Source organism: Capricornis sumatraensis, chromosome 1 (genome assembly GCF_032405125.1).
Source record: "Capricornis sumatraensis isolate serow.1 chromosome 1, serow.2, whole genome shotgun sequence".
Lineage (NCBI taxonomy): Eukaryota > Metazoa > Chordata > Mammalia > Artiodactyla > Bovidae > Capricornis > Capricornis sumatraensis.
This window is the reverse complement of record NC_091069.1, coordinates 233,673,521-233,693,786: the sequence shown is the minus strand read 5'-3', so window position 1 is coordinate 233,693,786 and position 20,266 is coordinate 233,673,521. Positions and strand designations below refer to the sequence as shown.

The 20,266-nt window shown below is 46.2% G+C and overlaps 1 protein-coding gene across 1 annotated transcript in view; it reads left to right on the top strand.

The window, feature by feature from the left end:
* PXYLP1 (2-phosphoxylose phosphatase 1) overlaps positions 1–6,553 on the top strand; it is a 41,911-nt gene extending 35,358 nt beyond the window's left edge. The window contains exons 4-5 of the mRNA XM_068986867.1: positions 522–661; positions 5,616–6,553. Coding sequence (XP_068842968.1) covers positions 522–661; positions 5,616–6,553 — 1,078 coding nt within the window. The remainder of the gene's footprint in view (positions 1–521; positions 662–5,615) is intronic.
* Positions 6,554–20,266: the final 13,713 nt, after the last annotated feature.

The following is a 20,266-nucleotide window of genomic DNA, read 5'->3' as shown; positions in this document are numbered from 1 at the left end:
GACCTCACTGTCTGTGAAGAAGGCAAGATTAGCCTGCAGGAAGGTCAAGGAGGAGCCCACACCATCTAGACAAAAGCTCCCTGAGCCAAAACCTATTCAGGGATGCAGGGATAGGAGAGAGGAGCAGAGCAGCCCAGGAAGGCACATGGGCAAGGGCAGGGGAGGGAGAAATCGAGGACGACCGCCAACCGAGGCTTGGCTGCCTGGTAAGGTCGCTGGCCTCCTGGAGGGGGAGACAGGAGTGGTACGGGCTGGGGAACAGAGTGCGTGAGGTCAGCGCTAACCCCCACAGGGCTTGAGAAGGATGGGCACTCTGGGAGATGGCAGGGGCTCGGGCTGGCCTTACGGAGCGGGGGTTTTATATGTAGGTGTCAGCAGGCGAGTAATCATGAGATTGGAATGTACTATCATTGCAGGTGAGAAAGGGCATGGCTCACCTGGGATACTGCTTGTTGCAGCTGAAATCGTTGTGGACTTTTTCAGAGCACATTGACTGCTAACTCTCTGTGTTGTTTCCTTAGGAAGCCATATCACTCTAAACTGGAGGCTTTTGTGAATCACATGTCAAAAGGACCTGGAGCCTCTTTTGAAAGCCCCTTGCACTCACTGCCTCTTTACTCCAGTCACCAGCTGTGTGAGATGGGAGAGCTCACGCAGACAGGTAAGTACATCGACCATTCTTCCACTTTCTTCCACCCACTCCCGTGTGTGGTGGACGCATGCAGCGGGGCCTCAGGTGAGATGCTGTGGGCGCGGGGTGAGTCAGCACTAGTACCTGAAGCAGCTGTGAGCCCACCAAGGTATCTCATTAAACATTTCTTTTAAAAGATATATTTATTATTTTTGGTTGCACTGGGTCTTCATTGCTGTGTGCAGGCTTTCTCTAGTTGGAACAACTGGGGGCCACTCTTCGTTGCAGTGCACTGGCTTCTCATTTCAGTGACTTTTCTCATGTGTGGGCTCAGTAGTCGTGGAGCATAGGCTTAGTTGATCTAAGGCATGTGGGATCTTCCCAGATCAAACAAGGATCAAACCCATGTCCCCTGCTTTGGCAGGTGGATTCCTATACACTGCTCCAACCAGGGAAGTCCCGTCTGATTTCTAAATATTAAAAACAGCCTTTTCTCTTATTATTAAACATATATATATATTCATGGAAGAGAAAGTAGGAATGACAATTAAGCAAAAGGAAGATGAATCTAAAGCACTTGTAATCTCACCAAAGAAATTAATAACCTTTAGTGTTAATATCTGTATGCAGTCATGGGTATGCAGACACACACTCATTCTCACAAGTTGCATCTTCCTGAGCACTATTTTGTAGCCCACTTTTTCACTTAATATATTGTGACAATCTTTCCCTACCAATAAGTGTTCATCAACAACATAATTTCTGATAGCTGCATATTCTTCCCCTATGGATAGGCCATGATGTATGTAACCAGTCCCATGTTCTTAGATACTTAAGACAAAACAGCTAAAAGGTTTTAATGTCCCAGATCTGAGGGACATGCATATGGCAGAGCCCCACCACACATGGAGCCTGCAAGTGTGTTCTTCACAAAAGCCATCTCTCCCTCTGCACCCCTGTTCATACCACTGAGCAGCCAGTACACTGTCAGCATAGGTTGGTGAGTTAACTGTGGGTTGGGACGAGAAAGAACTGGTGCCCCCAAGAGGTACCAGCTTTCTACTTCTTCAGTCTGAGACCTCAGAGGACCTTTGTGTGGTCACTGGTCTTTCTGGAGGAATCAGGATGACCTATAGGCCATATTCTGTTTCTTGATCCACCAGCATCTTAGGACCTCAGCTTTGATAGAAAGAAGATCCATCAAACCCCACTGGGTTCCCCATGTTTTGAAAACTGTTATTATTGGGGAGAATGATAGTAAGTGACCAAGTGGGGCAAGATGAAGGCTGTGGAGGTCTAGCCTTGAATAAGGAGTTTTGTCAAAAGCTTTTGCTAATTAGTTCCACATGTGCAAGCTCTGCATTGGTTTAAAACGGGAGTCCTGGGATTTCCCTTGTGGTCCATGGCTAAGACTCTGTGCCCCCAATGCAGGGGGCCCGGGTTCAGTCCCTGAACAGGGAACTCTATCCCACATGCCACAGCTGAAGATCTTGTATGCTGCACCCAAGACCTGGAGCAGCCAAATGAATAAATATTTTTAAAACAAATAAAAGTAGAGGAGTCCTCCTACCAGAACCAGAGCCCCCTTTTATTAACTAGTATTTTGTGGTGCTCCCTGAACTATCCCAAAGTGAAATTCAAATATAACCGTTCTATATACATAATTTTACAAAACAGTTATATCAGGTATCCTACCTATAATATGAAGTGGGAACAAAAGGAAATTATATTATTATGTAATTGTATATATCTCAGTATAAATGTTTGAGCACACCTTGGTTAGAAAAGAGAATGAAGTAATCCGTTGCTTGCACGTAAGTGTAGATGGGTGTGGTGACAGCTACAAATGCAGACCGATCAAAGGATGTGCACTGATGACTCTTAATACCCCATGTATCAGGACATGATTTATTTGACAAATGTGATCAAAACAAAAGACAGATGTCCCTTAATTTATTTCTGGAAAATTCAGTAGATGTTAATGTTGTGCAAAAATGGTTTTATGTCTGTAGACACACACAAAAAAAGTTTTGAAATTGAAGTATTAAAACTTCAAGGATTAAAGTATTAAAACTTGAAGGATTTTCACATATGGGAATGTCTTGTACATTCAAAAGTTTTTCGGAACAGAGAACAGTTCCTTGTGAAGACTGTCCAGCCCTTGGCCCCCACCCACAGGGGTCAGCAATGTTCCTCCCTGTGTTACTGTGTCAACCCAAACCCTCCCTGAGTGCAGAACTGTGCTTGCTGAGAACCACTGGTGGTGAGTAACAGAAACCAACTCAAGCCAAAAAAAAAGGACATTTATTATAAAGACTGAGGATGACTCACAGACTCTAAGGACAAAAATATGACTAGGCCTCCAGAGACTGGTCCCAGCGATAAAAAAGCTGTCTGTCCCTGCTGTTATGGTTTTGCTGTTATGGTTTTGCTGTGTGTCTGTCGATGGAGACAGTCCTGGCCACATACAGAGATGAACTTACACGTTCATGTTCTTGAGAGAATCTTATGGTGTCCTTGAGGGTCAGTGTGCATAAACTGGCTGGGAGGTCAGGGTAATTGCATCAAGTAGTTTATTCATTCCCATCTTTCTTTCCAACTGACCTATTATCATCAGTGTTTTTCAAATTAGCCTTGCCCTAGAAATCTTATTTGTGGTAGTTTGCTCCTATTCCCTGGGTCTCTTTTAATGGTCATTTTTATCTGTTTGAAATTTTGCATCGCTGTTAGAATAATCATTTATAAGTGGCACACTTAGGGGACCTCACAGGAACCATGTAAGATGCAGTTGACCATCAGTGTCTACTCTGTCCCAGGTGCTTTAGCAGCTGCCGTGTGTAGGGGAGGAGGGCAACTGGGTGGCACAGCGCATGGAAGCCCCTGAGGGTGCTGCTACAAGCTGCAGGTTCTTACAGAATAAACACAGGCTTTGGAGGAAACAGACCTATGAAGTGCGGCATGTAACATATTCCCGACAGAGCTGGTGGCAAGTTGCATTTGACAGTGTGTGTAAAGCGCTGAGCACAGTTCTAGCCCATGCTACGCTCAGCAAATGCAGCGAATGCCTCAGAAGTGCAGCAGCCTGTGTGAACAGGAGGGAATGATTAATTCCACCTGGGGGAGAAAGAGGAGGCCAGAAAAGGAATTATAGTATTGGAGTCAGGATGAGGATTTCACTGGGAAGAGAAAGGGAAGGACAGGAGCCGGATTGTGAAGATGCAAGTTGTGTTTGGAGAGGAGACACCCTGAATGGGTAATACTTTGGCATGAACATGTAGGGAGGAGGTGATATGAGCCGGGACTAAGAGCACAGGTGGGGCCCACAGGGGAGCTGGAGTTCTGGCTCGGCCACATCTTAACTGTGAGTGGCTTGGGCCTCAGTTTCCTTCTGCTTTCTTTGTTGGGTTTTTGTGAGGATTAAAGGAGAAAGGCCTGGTGCGTGGTAAATGTAGGCAGCCTCAGAATGCAGGGTAGGCCCAGAAGGAACTGGGGGCCAGACACAGATTCTGGGTGTTGGCCCCTCTGTGCAAGTCACTTGAAAATGCTAAGACCTGTCCCAGCCCAGATCTCTGAGGGGACCCTGCTCTCCATACTCTTCATTCAGAGTAGGATCTAGATAGCCTTGATGTTTTTTTTCCCCCCTGAGCTGTTCCCCTTTCTGGGCCAACACTGTTCCCTCTGTCCCACACATTTCAGCCTGAAGTTGTCTTGTCTTTGTGGTTGGGCTTTTCAGACCAGTCGGGCATCTGAATAAGAGGCATCACTTGTCACAGGGCCTGCCCGTGGTTTACACTCTCAGGGAACTCAGAGCTCACACTGAAAGGCCATCCCAACACCCTGTTGGCTGGAGAGTGAGCTTGCTCTTATCTTGGATTGCCTTCTCCTACTTGAAGATAAGGTTTCTTCAGTGTTTGTTTTTGGTTGTTTTTTTTTAATTGTACTGTGGCATAGTTCCTGTGTGTATTTCAAAACTGTAACTACTAAAGTGAAAGTGAAGTCACTCAGTCGTGTCCAACTCTTTGCGACCCATGGACTCTAGCATGGACCCACCAAGCTCCTCCATCCGTGGGATTCTCCAGGCAAGAAAACTGGAGTGGGGTGCCATTTCCTTCTCCAGGAACTACTAAAGGGAAACTTAAAATTTATGCTGCTACCCATGTTCTATCACCACCCCCCATCTCTGTGCCCCTCTCACCCCCAGATAACCATCATACACCTTTCCAAAGTTTACAAAACACAATACAAAACACAGGCAGCTACATAACATTCTTGCTACGTTATGTGCTATATAACGTTCTTATTTTTCCCCTCATTTTAATTTAAAAGGTGCATAGTAAACACGCTGTTCTGCAATTTGCTCTCTTTTTTTCCCCCAAATATTCCATCTAGGTACATGGGAGATCATTCCATATCTGTGCAGGGAGAGTATCCTTGCTCAGGTAAAGGGCAGGACTAGGCAGAATGGACCCAGAAGGTGAGCAGAGAGCCTTGGGCTGGGAGAATAGGAGTATGGCGTGAAGAAGGGAACTGGGCAGCCAGGATTTGACTTGTTATCCTTGCTTGACTGATTTCTGTGAGCTCCCAGGCACTCTGAGGAATGATGTGTCCCTGGTCAGGAGGGAGAAAGCTCTCCTTAGGCTCCGTTACCTCCTGCACCTCCACCAGCAGGCTGGTCTTACCTCTGAGCCCCACCAGTCACAACCCTCTTCCAGAGGAGGGATAGAGGCAGACAGATGGTCCCTGTACTCCCTGGAAAGGCGTGTGTCCAGAGGACAGGGCCCCACTCTGCTCATCCCTTTGTGTGTAATCCCTTCACATGCTGGTGGGAGCCCCTTCTGGAGGGTCCCTTGCAGTGGGGGCCGGGCTCGAGGATGTAACCATACAGTGTCTGAAGCCTTCCAGCACTGGGCGAGCCTCAACTCCCCTGGCTGTCCCTTTCACTGAGCTGGTAGTGAGGCAAGCGTGTGGCGCTCTTGTGTTTCAGGGGTCGTGCAGCACCTGCAGAATGGCCAGCTGCTGAGGGACATCTACCTGAAGAAACACAAGCTCCTGCCGAGTGACTGGGCTGCAGAGCAGCTTCACTTAGAGACCACCGGCAAGAGCCGGACACTGCAGAGTGGGCTGGCTCTGCTCTATGGCTTTCTGCCAGATTTTGACTGGAAGAAGGTTTATTTCAGGCACCAGCCCAGTGCTCTGTTCTGCTCTGGGAACTGCTACTGCCCACTGAGGAACCAGTACCTGGAGAAGGAGCAGCGTCGGCAGTACCTATTACGTTTGAATAACAGGCAGCTGGAAAGGACCTATGAGGAGATGGCCCGGATCGTGGACATCCCCACCAAGCAGCTCCGGGCTGCCAACCCCATAGACTCCCTGCTCTGCCTCTTCTGCCACAATGTCAGCTTCCCCTGCACCAAGAACGGCTGTATCACCATGGACCACTTCAAGGTGATCAAGACGCATCAGATAGAGGACGAGAGAGAGAGGCAGGAGAAGAAGCTGTACCTGGGGTACGCGCTCCTGGGCGCCCACCCCATCCTGAACCAAACTGTCAGCCGCATGCAGCAGACAGCAGAGGGCAAGAAGGAAGGGCTCTTCACTCTCTACTCTGCTCATGACGTTACTCTGGCCCCGATTCTCAGTGCCTTGGGCCTTACAGGAGCCAGATTCCCACGGTTTGCGGCCAGGTTGATCTTTGAGCTCTGGCAGGACAGGGAGAAACCCCATGAGCACTCCGTCCGGATCCTCTATGACGGTGTTGACATCACGTTCTACACTTCATTCTGCCAGGACCACCACAGGCGGTCTCCCAAGCCCATGTGTCCCCTTGAAAATTTAGTCCGCTTCATCAAAAAGGACATGTTTGTGGCCCTGGGTGGTGGTAGTACCAATTATTATGAGGCATGTCACAAGGAAGGATTCTGAAAGGTGCACGGTGCAGCGCTGAGAATCGACGCCAATTCAAAAGGGTGGGGAACGTCCACTTCTCGTTCTGTCGGCTGCTAAAGTTACAAGGTGGTTTGCAAAGGCCAGAAATCATGCTTGGGGCCCACGTGGATTTGGGGTTGAACGGGGAGTATGTTCCTGTAATTGGGTACGTGAGTAACTTGAGACATAGTGGTCAGTTCACAGAGAAAGGAAGGTACTTTATTCCAGCTAGACTTTACTTGGATGCCAGAATAATATTTCAGTGCCCAAAGTTGCCAATTCAAATGTGTATTCTTTTGATCTGCCTTGGTACTGTGTGATGGAATCAGCAAATCTCAGCCAAACCGCCTCTTCATCTGGGACAACCTCACCTTGTCCTTGTTCAATGAATGGTTTCCTGAAGTGATTCATTTAAAACAGGGGTGGGCAACCTTTTTCCATAAAGGGCCAGATAGTAAATATTATAGACTCTGGACCAAAAGGCCACCTAGAGCACCTGTCGCAGCTGCTCGACGCTGCTCTTGTAACATGGAGGCAACCACAGATGAGCCTTGGATGAGTTAAGGGTGGCTGTCACAGGCCACACGAAAGAGGCAGTGGGCCAGCTGTGGCCTGAGGGCTGTAGTTTGCTGACCCCCATTCTAAGAGCCAGGCTGTACTACAATTGCACTTTCAGCACTTTTTGAGAGAACCAGTTGAATACCCAGAATTATTCAGTGGTGCCTCCAGTAACTTCTGCTAGACACACAGAATCTGGTCTGTATCTGACCTTATAACAAAACTTGAGGGGAAACAAACATTGAACCAGAATGAATCATAAAAAAATTATTAGAATAATACTTGATGTTCATGATGATTGTGGTATAAGATAGTTTCGAGTATGTCTTCAATATTTGTCTGCTGTAGTCTATTTGCTGTACATGCTGAAATTTTTGTATTCCATTTAGTATTTTTATAGTCTAGGAAAATATTTTCTAAGACCAGTTTTAGATGTGCTCTTATTCCTATGACATATTCAACTTACTGTATCTGCTTGGTGGTTAGAAGGGAACTAGAAGCTGAATTCAGGCACTTTCTCCCAATAAAACTAATGATGGCTCCTTCCCTTTGACAAGCAGTAGAATTGGATCGATTTTTAGACCATTTTCGTCAGTTTCAAATGGTAAATTCAAATTGATTTTTAAATAAGTTTTTGGAAGAACTTTGTTACTAGATAGTTAAATGATATTTATAAGGTATTTTATATATTAGAAGCAATTATAATTAAATCTGTGATTTCTGCCTAAAATGGTGCTAGTTCTGTGCAAAGAAATGTAAAGTGAGATTCTCCAGTGTCGTTGCCATTCCAGCCTTTTTTGTCTGTTTTTGTCCAGTGTTTCATTTAAATACATCCGTTTCTATTAATAAATTTTTGAAGAATACTCATACATGTAACTCATGGTTTATACCTATAAGTCACTGTTTCTTTTCAAGTGAGTTTTAACTGTTTTATCTTTTAATAAATAAAAGCATTTTAAATTAGAAAACTCTACAGTGCACATGGGGAAGGGAGGCCCAGTGTGACTAGCAACAGGCCAAGCCAGGCCTGCTAGGGTGACTGGAAGGGACAGAGTCCTGCCCTGGGCCACAGAGGGGCTACAGCTTCCTTCTCTGACAGCAGCGGCAGGACTTGGTGGTCAAGGGTGTGTCACAGCTGGTGGCCTTGGACTGGGTGACAGTGTATCTCCAAGTCTTCTTTTATTGCTGAAAATCGTGTGTTGTTGTTCAGTCAGTAAGTCGTGTTCAACTCTTTGTGACCCCATGGACTGCAGCATGCCAGGCTTCCCTGTCCTTCACTATCTCCCAGAGTTTGCTCAACTCATGTCCCTGGAGTTGGTGATGCCATCCAACCATCTCATTCTCTGTCGTCTCTTCCTCCTCCCCTCAATCTTTCTCAGCATCAGGGTCTTTTCCAATAAGTCGGCCCTTATCAGGTAGCCAAAGTATTGGAGCTTCAGCTTCAGCATCAGTCCTACAATAAATAGTCAGGGTTGATTTCCTTTAGGATTTTATCTCCTTGCTGTGTGTTGTCTTTTGCATATTTAAAGCCTATGCAAGTTTTTTTTTTTTTTTGCTCCCACTCGCAATCTATCTGAATCAGAACTGCTAAACACAGCTTGAGGATTTTAAAGTAAAGGTGAATCAGAAGATATTTTAAAAATCAATTTTGCAACATCTGTTTTGGGAAAGGTGGATATTTTGCATAAGAGCCAATATTAAAAGTGCAGAGGTTTTGCCTCCTAAGACATTGGGTATGCTGCTGCTGCTGGTGCCAAGTTGCTTCAGTCGTGTCCAACTCTGTGCGACCCCATAGACGGCAGCCCACCAGGCTCCCCCGTCCCTGGGATTCTCCAGGCAAGAACACTGGAGTGGGTTGCCATTTCCTTCTCCAATGCGTGAAAGTGAAAAGTGAAAGTGAAGTCACTCAATCGTGTCCTACCCTCAGCAACCCCATGGACTGCAGCCTTCCAGGCTCCTCCGTCCATGGGATTTTCCAGGCAAGAGTACTGGAGTGGGGTGCCATCGCCTTCTCTGAGACATTGGGTATGCATGGCATTAAACTATCCTCCTCAGTATCTAGTTCTGACACAGTTCATTTCTATAAACAAACACGGAGCACCCAGCTGAGGGTGCTGGAGTTTGTCCTTGGTTTCAGAGCAATGGTCTCAATGACTTAGATTATGGCAAGTGTGGGTGTGCACACTGCATAATCAGCTTTGTTGTTTTCATGATTAAAATTAATACATGCACATTGGGAAACAGTCAAACAATACTGAAAACAACTTCAAAGGTGAAGTTCTCTAATCCTACCTCCAGAGAGAACACGATGAGCTGCTTGAAAAATATTCTTCCGGAAATCTAACTTGCAGATACAAATATATGTATAATTTTTAAATAGAAATAAGATTATTCAACTTATATTGTCATGTGACTTCTTTCCTTCAAAATATATTTTGTTTCCTTTAACAGTATGTCTTAGACATATTTCTCATTAACTTGTTTCCCTTAACAGAATGTCTTAGAGATTTCCACGATGAGAGGAGAGGTGGGGGAAAGGAAGAAAGAGAAAGAAGGAAAGACAGCTCTTTTATAGCCATAGAATAATATTTCATGATTTCATGATGTAGATGAGACATACTTTTTAATATTTTTAAAGTAATTCCCTTTTTTCTTTTCGAGATTTTACTAAAAGAATATTTATATAGTATTCCTGGTACAAACATTTTAGCATTTTGACAGCCAGGTAGCTTTATAAAATCATCAGTCAACTGACTGAGTTTATCAATTTAACCTTTCCACAACAAAATGACCAGCTTTGAAAGTAGCTGGCAGGATTGAATAGCAGTTGTATCATTGTGTTGATTCAGGATGCATATCCAGCTTTTCCTGACTGTCCAAAGTAAACATTTTTTTAAATAATTTTATTACTTATTTCTGGCTGTGCTAGATCTCTGTTGCTGCGTGGGCTCCCCTCTCATTGCGGTGTGCAGGCTCCTCACTGCAGTGGCCTCTCTGTTTGCAGAGCATGGGCTCCAGGGCACTTGGGCTTCAGTAGTTGGGGCACATGGACTCAGTAGTTGCAGTTCCCAGGCTCTACAGCACAGGCTCAATAGTTGTAGCACACGGGCTTGGTTGCCCCACAGCATGTGGAATCGTCTCAGATCAGGGATCAAACCCATGACTCCTGCATTGGCAGGCGAATTCTTTACCACTTAGCCACCAGGGAAACCCTAAGGTAAACATTTTAATCAAAGATAACCACACTGATCTCCAAATGGTGATATTTAGAGCTGTGTGTTCATATAGTAGACACTGGCCATGGAAAGCTACCAGAAATGAGAGGCGGTTCTTCTGAACTGGCATAAGACAATTGGTGAGACATATTTCAGTTTTTTCATTAAAATGGAATGAAATTAAAACATATGTCCAGAGCCCCGCTAGAAACTTCCTCAGGACGTAGCAACCTCCAGCCCTTCACCCTCCCTTTCCTGCCGGTGTCCCCTCACCTGTACGTGCGTGCTCAGTTGCTCAGTCGTGTCTGATTCTTTGTGACTCCATGGACTGTAGCCCATCAGACTCCTCTGTCCATGGGATTTCCCAGGCAAGAAGACTGAAGTGGGTTGCCATTTCCTCCTCCAGGGGATCTTCTTGACCCAGGGAATGAACCTACATCTCCTGCATTGGCAGGTGGATTCTTTACCATTGAGCCCACATAGAGTTCAAGACCAGTTCTGTATCACTTCCCAGGTATAAGGCCTCAGGCATCGGGTTCCTCATCTGTAAACCAGGATGATACCTCCCACGAGAGTACAGGTAAAGCCCTGGGCAGCGTGGGTCATCCCCACAATGAAGCCTCCACTACTGCCCCCCACTTACTCTTTTCTTTTAACTGTGCTGAGTTACCAAAACCAGCCAGAACTAGAATATGTCCCTGCCCTTTTTTTTAAGCCAGGAAGCCACCTGGAGGCACAGCATTATACTTTAGGCATAACTGGGAGGTAGAGTTCCCCAGGCTCATGCACTTACCTTTGGGGGAAAAAATAACAATTCTTCTGAGTCCTGCATGTGTACTTTGATAAAAAGCACGAAGCACCTTATTATAAACATCTCAATGATTTCCCAAGGGAGATAAAGCTCATTGCTCATCCTTTCCTCATTTCCTTCATCATCTCTGTCTAATCCCCAGCTTCCTGCTTGAGTTAAGAGTTGCTGTCTACTGCAGAAGCAGCAGCTAACCAAAGTTCAGCAAAGGAATGGGAGTCTGGAGGCTGAGGCCATGGGTCTGGCCCCTCTGTGGCCCCAAGAGGCACTGAAGGCAAAGCAGCCCAGGAAGTGATGTGCATCTCAACAGAGGACTTCTTGCCCTCCGTGCCTCTCCTTTAGGGAGCTGCACCCCTCCCTGTTTCTGGGGCCCACCAGTGAGGCATCCTCCAACCTCCCCCCTCCCCAGGGCCCAGGAAAGGCAAGTCCTTCTGGTGGGCAGCTAGCTGCTTTCTTCCAGCATGGAGCTGAGTGTGTCTTAGTTAGGCACTCCCCAAATGATAAATCCTTTCAGGACCCTTTCTTCAGAAGCTGGTCAGAGACTGGGGCTCCCACAAATGCAAAGCTGCTTGTGCCAGTGACGGGATGCCACACTGCCCTCTAGTGGCAACTCTGCCTGCCCCTTGTTCAGCAGTTTTTCCTCTTTTCCCTGCAAATAGTCAACTGAGAAGCCAGTTAGCACGTATGCATGCACAGATGAGGCCTCTTTTCCAGCAAGCTGAAGCTCCCTCTTGTGGCCTAGGAGTCAACTCTTCTCTCCACCTACCTACACTGTCTTCAAGATTTAACAAGAGACATTCTGTCTCCATATAGTCTCACTCCAAATGCCCTTTTATCTAACTGATGAACCAGTTGTTTGGCAGGCTTATAACTGGATCCCTGATGGACAGACCATTAAATTGACCTTCTAAATGATGGATTCTGATGGACTACTGTCCATCTGAAAAATTAATCCTGAGTACTGGCTGGTTGGCTGATTAAGTTTCTAAGTCACAAATCATTTGATTGACCTACTGTCTTTTTTTTTTTGAATCTTATTAATATATATTTTTTACTGCTCTGGGTCTTTGTTGCTGTGCACAGGCTTTCTCTAGAGGCTACTCTTCGTTGTGGTATGTGGGCTTTTCATTGTGGTGGCTTCTCTTGTTGCAGAGCAAAGGCTCTAGGCACACGGGCTTAGTTGCTCTGAAGCATGTGGGATCCCCCTGGACCAGGGATTGAGTTCCAGTTCCTCGCATTGGCAGGTGGATTCTTAACCTCTGGACCACCAGGGAAGTCCCAATCTACTGTCTTTCTAACTGAACTACTAAGCCTAAATAATTAAACACCTGAAAGCTTAAACAGTTCGCATCAGGTGGCCAAAGTATTGGAGCTTCAGCTTCATACTTTGGCCACCTGATGCAAACAGCCAACTTATTGGAAAAGATCGTGATGCTGGGAAAGATTGAAGGCAAAAGGAGAAGGGGGCAACAGAGGATGAGATGGTTGGATAGCATCACTGAGTCAATGGACGTGAACTTGGGCAAACTTCAGGAGATAGCGAGGGAGAGGGAGGCCTGGCATGCTAGTCCATGGGGTCACAAAGCGTCAGACATGACTTAGCAACTAAACAACAACAACAAAGCTTGAACTACCTGCCTGGCTGACTCTCCCACTAACCATTTAGTGTTTATGACTGACTCTGCCCAGCCGAGGTCTGGCAAGACGGAGGGCCTGGCTCCATCACTAGAGGTTAACAGCTGGGTGGGTGGAGAGACTGCTCCTTCCTCATACTCTGATTCCTCTTTGAACTCGGGGGCCTACTCTTCTCCCTTCTAGAGCCACCTGAAGACTCCAGAGGGGACAACCAGGAAACTGACCTTCTTATCTACCTCTACAGAGGTTCTTAACCAGGGCTCCACGGTGGGTTTAAATTTTGTTTTCCAGATAATGTGGATACAAAGAGGTGTGTTATCTTGGAAGAAGGGTTACAGCTTTCATTGGAATCTCCAATGAATCTAGCACACACAAATATCTTCAGAACTACTACTCTGGGAAGATCCTCAGCAAACACATTCAGACAGGAAAAACCCTTAGCTAAATTCAAGCCCCATTTCTCTGTCACATCAGTCCAGGGTGGCAGGAAGATTAAGGTAGGAAGGGTTAGAGAGTCACAGTGGGCATGGGTGTGGAAGGGTGGAAGGATAAACGCTGTGTATGAAGTTTCCAGAGGGAAGCCCAAGGATATCAACGTGTGTCCTTTCGGTTTGCAGGTTACATGGAGCCCAACATGCAGGGCATCCTCAGCTCTGGCCAGAGGGCTCTTTGAGCTGAGAGGAAGGATACATTTACTAGGGTCTCTATCTGGGGTAGGGAGTATTGGGAACATGTGGTTATGAGCAGCTATGTGTTTGTTTACACACTCGTGTGCTCACAAAGGTGAGTATAACACAGCCTGTGGTTATGTGCATGGATGTTCTTTGTGTCAGTGTACATCTGAATAGTTTTGTGAATGCATTTGCACTTGTGTGCTCACTCCTGGACCCCTCAAGTCTTTGGCGAGGGTGGGTGGGGTGTTGAAACAGATTCTGGGTAAGAATTTCACTAAGTGAGATAATCTACAGACCGGCCGGAGGCCCACACGAGAAGTGCGGGAATCCTTAACTCCTCTCTCTCCCCATCCCCCTCCTCCCTTCAGCCCACTGCCACCATCCGATCCCATCGCCTCCCCCTGGACTACTACTCGGTCTTCAGTGCCCTTCCCTCGAGACCCCTCCGGACAGCAGCGACAGTGCCCTTATTTTTCTTAAGTTAGGACGCCTAGGTAGCGTGCCCCGCCGAAACCCACAATAGATTTATACTGTCAGGGGATAACGCCCATCTCCTCCGTGGGACTCGGGGTCCTTTCACGACCGCGGCCCTGCTCGCTGGGCACTCTGCGCTCTCGAGGCTCCGTTCTTTAAATGCGTCGCCCCTGGGCCTGGTTCTATTCCACACCCCCAAGCTTTGGCTCCGATGCCTCCTCTCAGCCTTTACGCACTGCTCCTACACCCTGCATCTCGGCGATTATCACTTGCCGCTGTAATTGCCCGATTACAACTGGCAATTGTAATTGACAGAAGATCCAACTCCGTCCGTCACGTTCCACTTGGTGACCCCGCCCCGCGGACTCCCCAGAGGACAAAGCCAGAACCGGCGCAAGTTACAGGCCAGCCACACATAAGCTCACGTGTCTCTTTCCCGCCGGGTGGAGCAGCTGAAGCCCAGGGAGGCGAAGAAGAAAATGCGAGTGCGCATAAGGACCAGTAGGAACTACGACTCCCAGAATCCTCCTGACAAGACTCCATTTCCCACAAGGCCTCGCGGGGCCCCACCCCGGAACTGCGCTCTTTGCCTGAAAGCGGAAGTTAGGGTGAGCCTGGCGGTGGAGTCTGTGCCTCAGAGAATAGAAGAGGTTTTACGGATTGTCTACCTCCAGGGGTCGTCAGTGAGTCAGAAACCGGGACGTCAGAGGGAAAGGACCTGGCAACAGCCTTTCAGTGCATTTCAGCCTTTCAGCGCGCACGACCAGACCCAAAGCCGCCGTGCACTCCCACCGCTGCGTTCTCTGTCCCCACCACTGGACGTCCCTGGGAATAGAGGCCGATGGCTCGATGGTCTTCAGTTCAGTTCAGTTCTGTCGCTCAGTCGTGTCCGACTCTTTGCGACCCCGTGGACTGCAGCACGCCAGGCTTCCCTGTCCATCACTAACTCCCGGAGCTTACTCAAACTCATGTCCATCGAGTCAGTGATGCCATCCAACCATCTCATCCCCTGTCTCCCCCTTCTCCTGCCTTCAGTCTTTCCCAACATTAGGGTCTTTTCCAAGGAGTCAGTTCTTCGCATCAGGTGGCCAAAATATTGGAGTTTCAGCTTCAGCATCAGTCCTTCCAATGGTCTTGGTCTTGGGTAAAGCTTATTCCCAATGCTGCATTGCCTGTCTTGCACTGGGAAGAAGTGAAGACCTGGCCATAAAGGGCATAACCCACAGGGCTCCCCATGTTGGTCTCACAACTTTGCTTCTTCTAGCAGTAGCTGCAGGAATCGAAGCTGTGGACTGTGGGGACAGGAGTGGAGAGTAGCGTGGAGGGGAGAAATTTGTGGATCCTGACCTGCTGTTGCAGTTCCCAAGATGTTTCCAGTGGCCCCAGCCCTGTGGGTATATAGGACTGGTCCAGCACATATCCTTAAATGCTTGAATTCTGTACAAAGTCAGCCCCCTTCCTCAGACCCTCCAGTCCCAGCTTCATTCCCTCAGACTCCAGCAACACCTTATCTGGGCCCTGCTGCCTATTTTCACCTTGCTCGTCGGAAGCTACTTAGAGCATCCTGGCTTGAAATGGGAGCAATTGGTAGGATTGGAATGAGAAAGAGGGTCTGGACCATTTGGAGGAAAAGAAGAAAACTGAAGGAAAGGCGTGAACTAAGAGGGAACTGTAGGACATTTAAGTGACTGACAGCTACTGAAGCAAAGTGGGAGGGTTAGGGTATAGGTGAAAGGGGGCGAGCGGTCTCAAAAGACAGAACTATATGTATGCCTAAACAGGCAGAGGAACACATTTTTCAGAGTTTCAAGCAAGATCATCTTCCTTTGGTGAAATACAGGGGTTTATCAGGATTACCTCATCATTGCTGCTCATGAAATTTTACACTGACTGGCTAAAGGTCACATTCCAGGGAGAGGCTGAAACCGCTGTTAGGTTAGGTATTAAGTCTTGGTTTGTTGACTTGGGGCTTAGCACAAGTGACTCTGTTTGGGACCTGTTTCTTCTATTACCAGAATGTTCTTAATGAAGTTGTAAAAAAGTGTTCCTTTTACTCAATTCTGAACCTGGAGTACGGATCCTTTTGTTATTCTGTATGACAGAATGGGGGCTATAATAAAGCAAGTCGTCTGCATCTCAAAATAACTCTGTTCATCTTGAAAAAAGTGTTAGTAGAGGTAGTTACGTGCTCAGTCTCAACCCCTGTACTGTTGTATAAGAATGTGCTGTGGGCCCAGAACATTTCCTTACAAAGATATAAAGAGCTCCCACAGTCTGGGCTGGGCATATCCCGTTGTTTGGGAATATCTTTTCCTGTTCTGGCCTGGATGTGTACTTCTTTGTTCTGCTTAACCGTGTGCATCATGTGACACCCAACCAACCCTACTGCTGTATCTGTTTGCAGCAGGGAGAGAATTGGGCCCTTTGCTTGTAGCACAAGAAGAGTGCATACAGAGCTGCTGGCCATGGGGACTGTCATCAGTGAAGCTGATCTTGCTCTTTCTCTTCACTGGTAAAGAGTAAAGCATTGTTCACACATTGCCCGTGTGAATCGTGTCTTTTCGTCAACACCAATACCTGCAACAATGGAGTAGGTTGACACCCTGGGGCTGATACTCTGGTGGAAGATGTTGTTCTACCAACTACTAGCCTCCATGCAGTGGGACTCCTCCCCTGGAGGTGGTAATAAATGTCACTTGCTCAACAAAAAGCAATTCTGTGCTTGTTTGATTTGCTAGCTGCACTAGATTTCTCTTTTAAAAAGCATCTCTTATTCTTGAATGACTGGACAACAGTGATTTTTTTGGACTTGGGTATTTAGTAGAAATTTTCTAGAAAATAAAAGTCAGCTTGTCACTTAAAGAGAAGCAACTGAGATTATTGTTGACAACGATAAAATGTGGCCTTTCAAGCAAAAATTAGACTTTGAAAAACATATCTGCCATGCGGGTGTGTGTGTATGTGTGCTCGCACGTGCTTAGTCACTCATGTCTGACTCTGTGACCCCATGGACTGTAGCCTCTCCAGGCTTTCCTCCTGCCATGGAATTCTCTAGGCATGTATACTGAAGTGGGTAGCCATTCCCTTGTTCAGGGGATCTTCCCCACCCAGGGATCGAACTCAGGTCTCCTGCATTATATGTGGATTCTTTACCATTTGAGCCACCAGGGAAGCCCATGCTGTGCTGTACTTAATCACTCAGTTGTGTCTGACTCTTTGCAACCCCATGGACTGTAGTCCCCCAAGCTCCTCTGTCCATGGGATTCTCCAGGAAAGAATATTGGAGTGGGTTGCCATGCCCTCCTCCAGGGGAGCTTCCCAACCCAGGTCTCCCGCATTGCAGGCAGGTTCTTTACCATCTGAGCCACCAGGGAAGCCCAAGAATACTGGAGTGGATAGCCTATCCCTTCTGCAGGGGAATTTCCTGATCCAGGAATTGAACCACGGTCTTTTGCATTACGGGGGGATTCTTTACCAGCTGAGCTACCAGGGAAGGCCAGGGAAACCCATACTACCATGTAAATATCTTGACAGCTTTGCATGCTTAAAAGCTTCTTCTGATGAGTTTGGTGATGATGTTAGTGGATGTGATTTCAAAAATATGTCAAATAGTGAAACGTGTGTCAACATTTGGAAGATCTGCAAAGCTAAGTATATCTGTTGTTGAATAACAGATTACTCCAAAACACAGTGATTTAAAACAAGAAAATTTATTATCTTTTGATTTCTGTGGGTCAAAAATTTGGGAGTAACTTTTGTAGGTGGTTCTAAGTTTGGGTTTCACTCCCCTACAGTTGCAGTCAAGATGTCTGTCTCTTGAGGCTGCAGTCCTCTGAAAACCTGACTGGAGCTACAGTATCTGCTTCCAGGATGGTACACTCCCATGGCTGTTGGCAGGAGAGTGGGTATTTCACCCCATGTACGTTTCCATAGGACTTTGAGTATCCCCACAACATGGCAACTAGCTTCCCCCAGGGCAAGTGACCCAAGATCAAGGGAGCAAGATAAAAGCATCAATGTCTTTTATGATCTATCCTCATAAGTCACATTCTGTAATTTCTACCACATTCTATTCTTTAGAAGTAAGTCATGTGTACAGTCCATTCTTAAGAAGGGGAAAATAAGCTCTACTTCCTAAAGGGTGGAGGACCTAATACATGGACATATTTTGATAGCACTACATTTAGTGACCCAATATTTTCTGAATGCCCAATGTGTGACGTCACAAAACTACAATGCATGGGTTAAAAAAAAAAAACTATTCCAATTGCAAGATAGCCCAATGGATTTTTAATGACACAGAATACGAAGAGTATACCGATGCAGTTTTAGATTCCACATTGCTACTAACCTTTAAGAAGCTATCATTTGTTAGGTTTTGGCATGATATCAAATAAAACAGGGCTTCCCAGGTGGCACTAGTGGTAAAGAACCCACCTGCAATCCAGGAGACTTAGCAACGTTTTCGATCCCTGGATCAGGAAGATCCCTTGGAGGAGGGCATGGCTATCCACTCCAGTATTCTTGCCTGGCAAATCCCATGGATAGTGGAGCCTGGTGGGCTACAGTCTATAGGGTCACAAAGAGTTGGACACAACTGACGTGACTTAGCATGCAGATAAGAATATCCAAAATTATCTGAAAAGACTACTAAAATACTCCCCTCATTTCCAACTACTTATCTCTGTGAGGTCAAATTTTCTTCATATACTTCACCCAAAATAATACTAGAACCAACTGGAATGCAGAAGCAAGTATGAGAATTGAGCTGTCTTCTATTAAGCCAGACAGATTTGCAAAAATGTAAAGTACTTATTACTGCTGCTGCTGCTAAGTCACTTCAGTCGTGTCCGACTCTGTGCGACCCCAAAGACGGCAGCCCACCAGTCTCCCCCGTCCCTGGGATCCTCCAGGCAAGAATACTGGAGTGGGTTGCCATTTCCTTCTCCAATGCAGGAAAGTGAAAAGTGAAAGTGAAGTTGCTCAGTCCTGTCCGACTCCTAGCGATCCCATGGACTGCAGCCTACCAGGCTCCTCTGTCCATGGAATTTTCCAGGCAAGAATACTGGAGTGGGTTGCCATTGCCTTCTCCACTGATTACTTGTAAAGTACTAATTACTTTTTGTTTTGGAAAGTATATGTTTCTTAAAAAGTGTATGTGCATTCATTAACAAGTATTGGATTTATTATTGTAATTTTAAATGAAATATTTTAAAAGTTTCTTAGTTTCAATTTCTAATATGGTCCTGATGGATGGATATAATCCACATTAACAAAAGCTCTTTGGCATCCTCAATAATTTTTAAGAATGGAAAGGGGTTCTGAGACCAAAAAGTTTGAAAACTACTGTCTAAGCAATCATAAACATCCAGTCACCCTTGAAGTGACATGTTGAAGTATGGGCTTGCAGTGCAGTTCTGGCCAGTGACATATGAAGTGAGGTGTAGGCATCATGTTCAGTTTTCAGTTCAGAGTATTAAACAGAAATGTGCATATGGTCTTCAAAGGGATTAGTAATGTTGTTTCTTATTCTAGCTGATTGATAGGCGGTGTTTATTCAGCTTCTTTATCTCTTACATATTAAATTTTTTGTACGTGCAATATGTTATTACAAAAATTGAACACATGGAGGAAAAGATTCCTCTTCCTCTGTGTAAGAAGTTTTTTTTTTCTGTTTTGCAGCATATTCATCTGGCATATTGGACCCAAGTGTGCACTGTTGGACTCTAAAGAATGTTGTGCTCATGGCTGTCTGAGTCTGTGTCAACAACATATTTGTGATATTTGACTTGTAACCTGAGAGTCCCCCGATCTCTTGCCACATATGCAGTCTCTCCATTCACAAGGCTGTCAGTTCAAGTTACAAAGTCCCTCATGAAAAGACCTTCCCTTTTCTGGGTTAGTCCCTTCTCCCCTAAGGTCAAGCAGGGTACCAGTGTCTGTCATGCATCACATCTTTGCTAAGTTCCCTCACCTAAAGCCCATACAAGAATAGATATCAACTAGGTTTGCCAGCTCACCAGTTCTGTAAACTGCCACACACTGAATCCACTTTAGACCCCTTATAGAACTTGTACGAGCACCTTCTAAATGGAACCCACAACAGGTACAAAGCCAGGCTCACTACACTGTCACTGAGTGCGTGGACCTGCTCCCACGTCACACTGAGGACCTGGGGCTATGAAATCATGGTTTCTGGGTTTCTCCTACCCCTCTTCTTAATGTTACTTTCTCAGAAATTTATAAACCAAGTAGAAAATTAAAGAATTATATAATCCAGTTGACAGATTTGAGGGGATACCTGAACAAAATTTGGGCTTGGCTATCATGGGTGAGTGGGGAATGC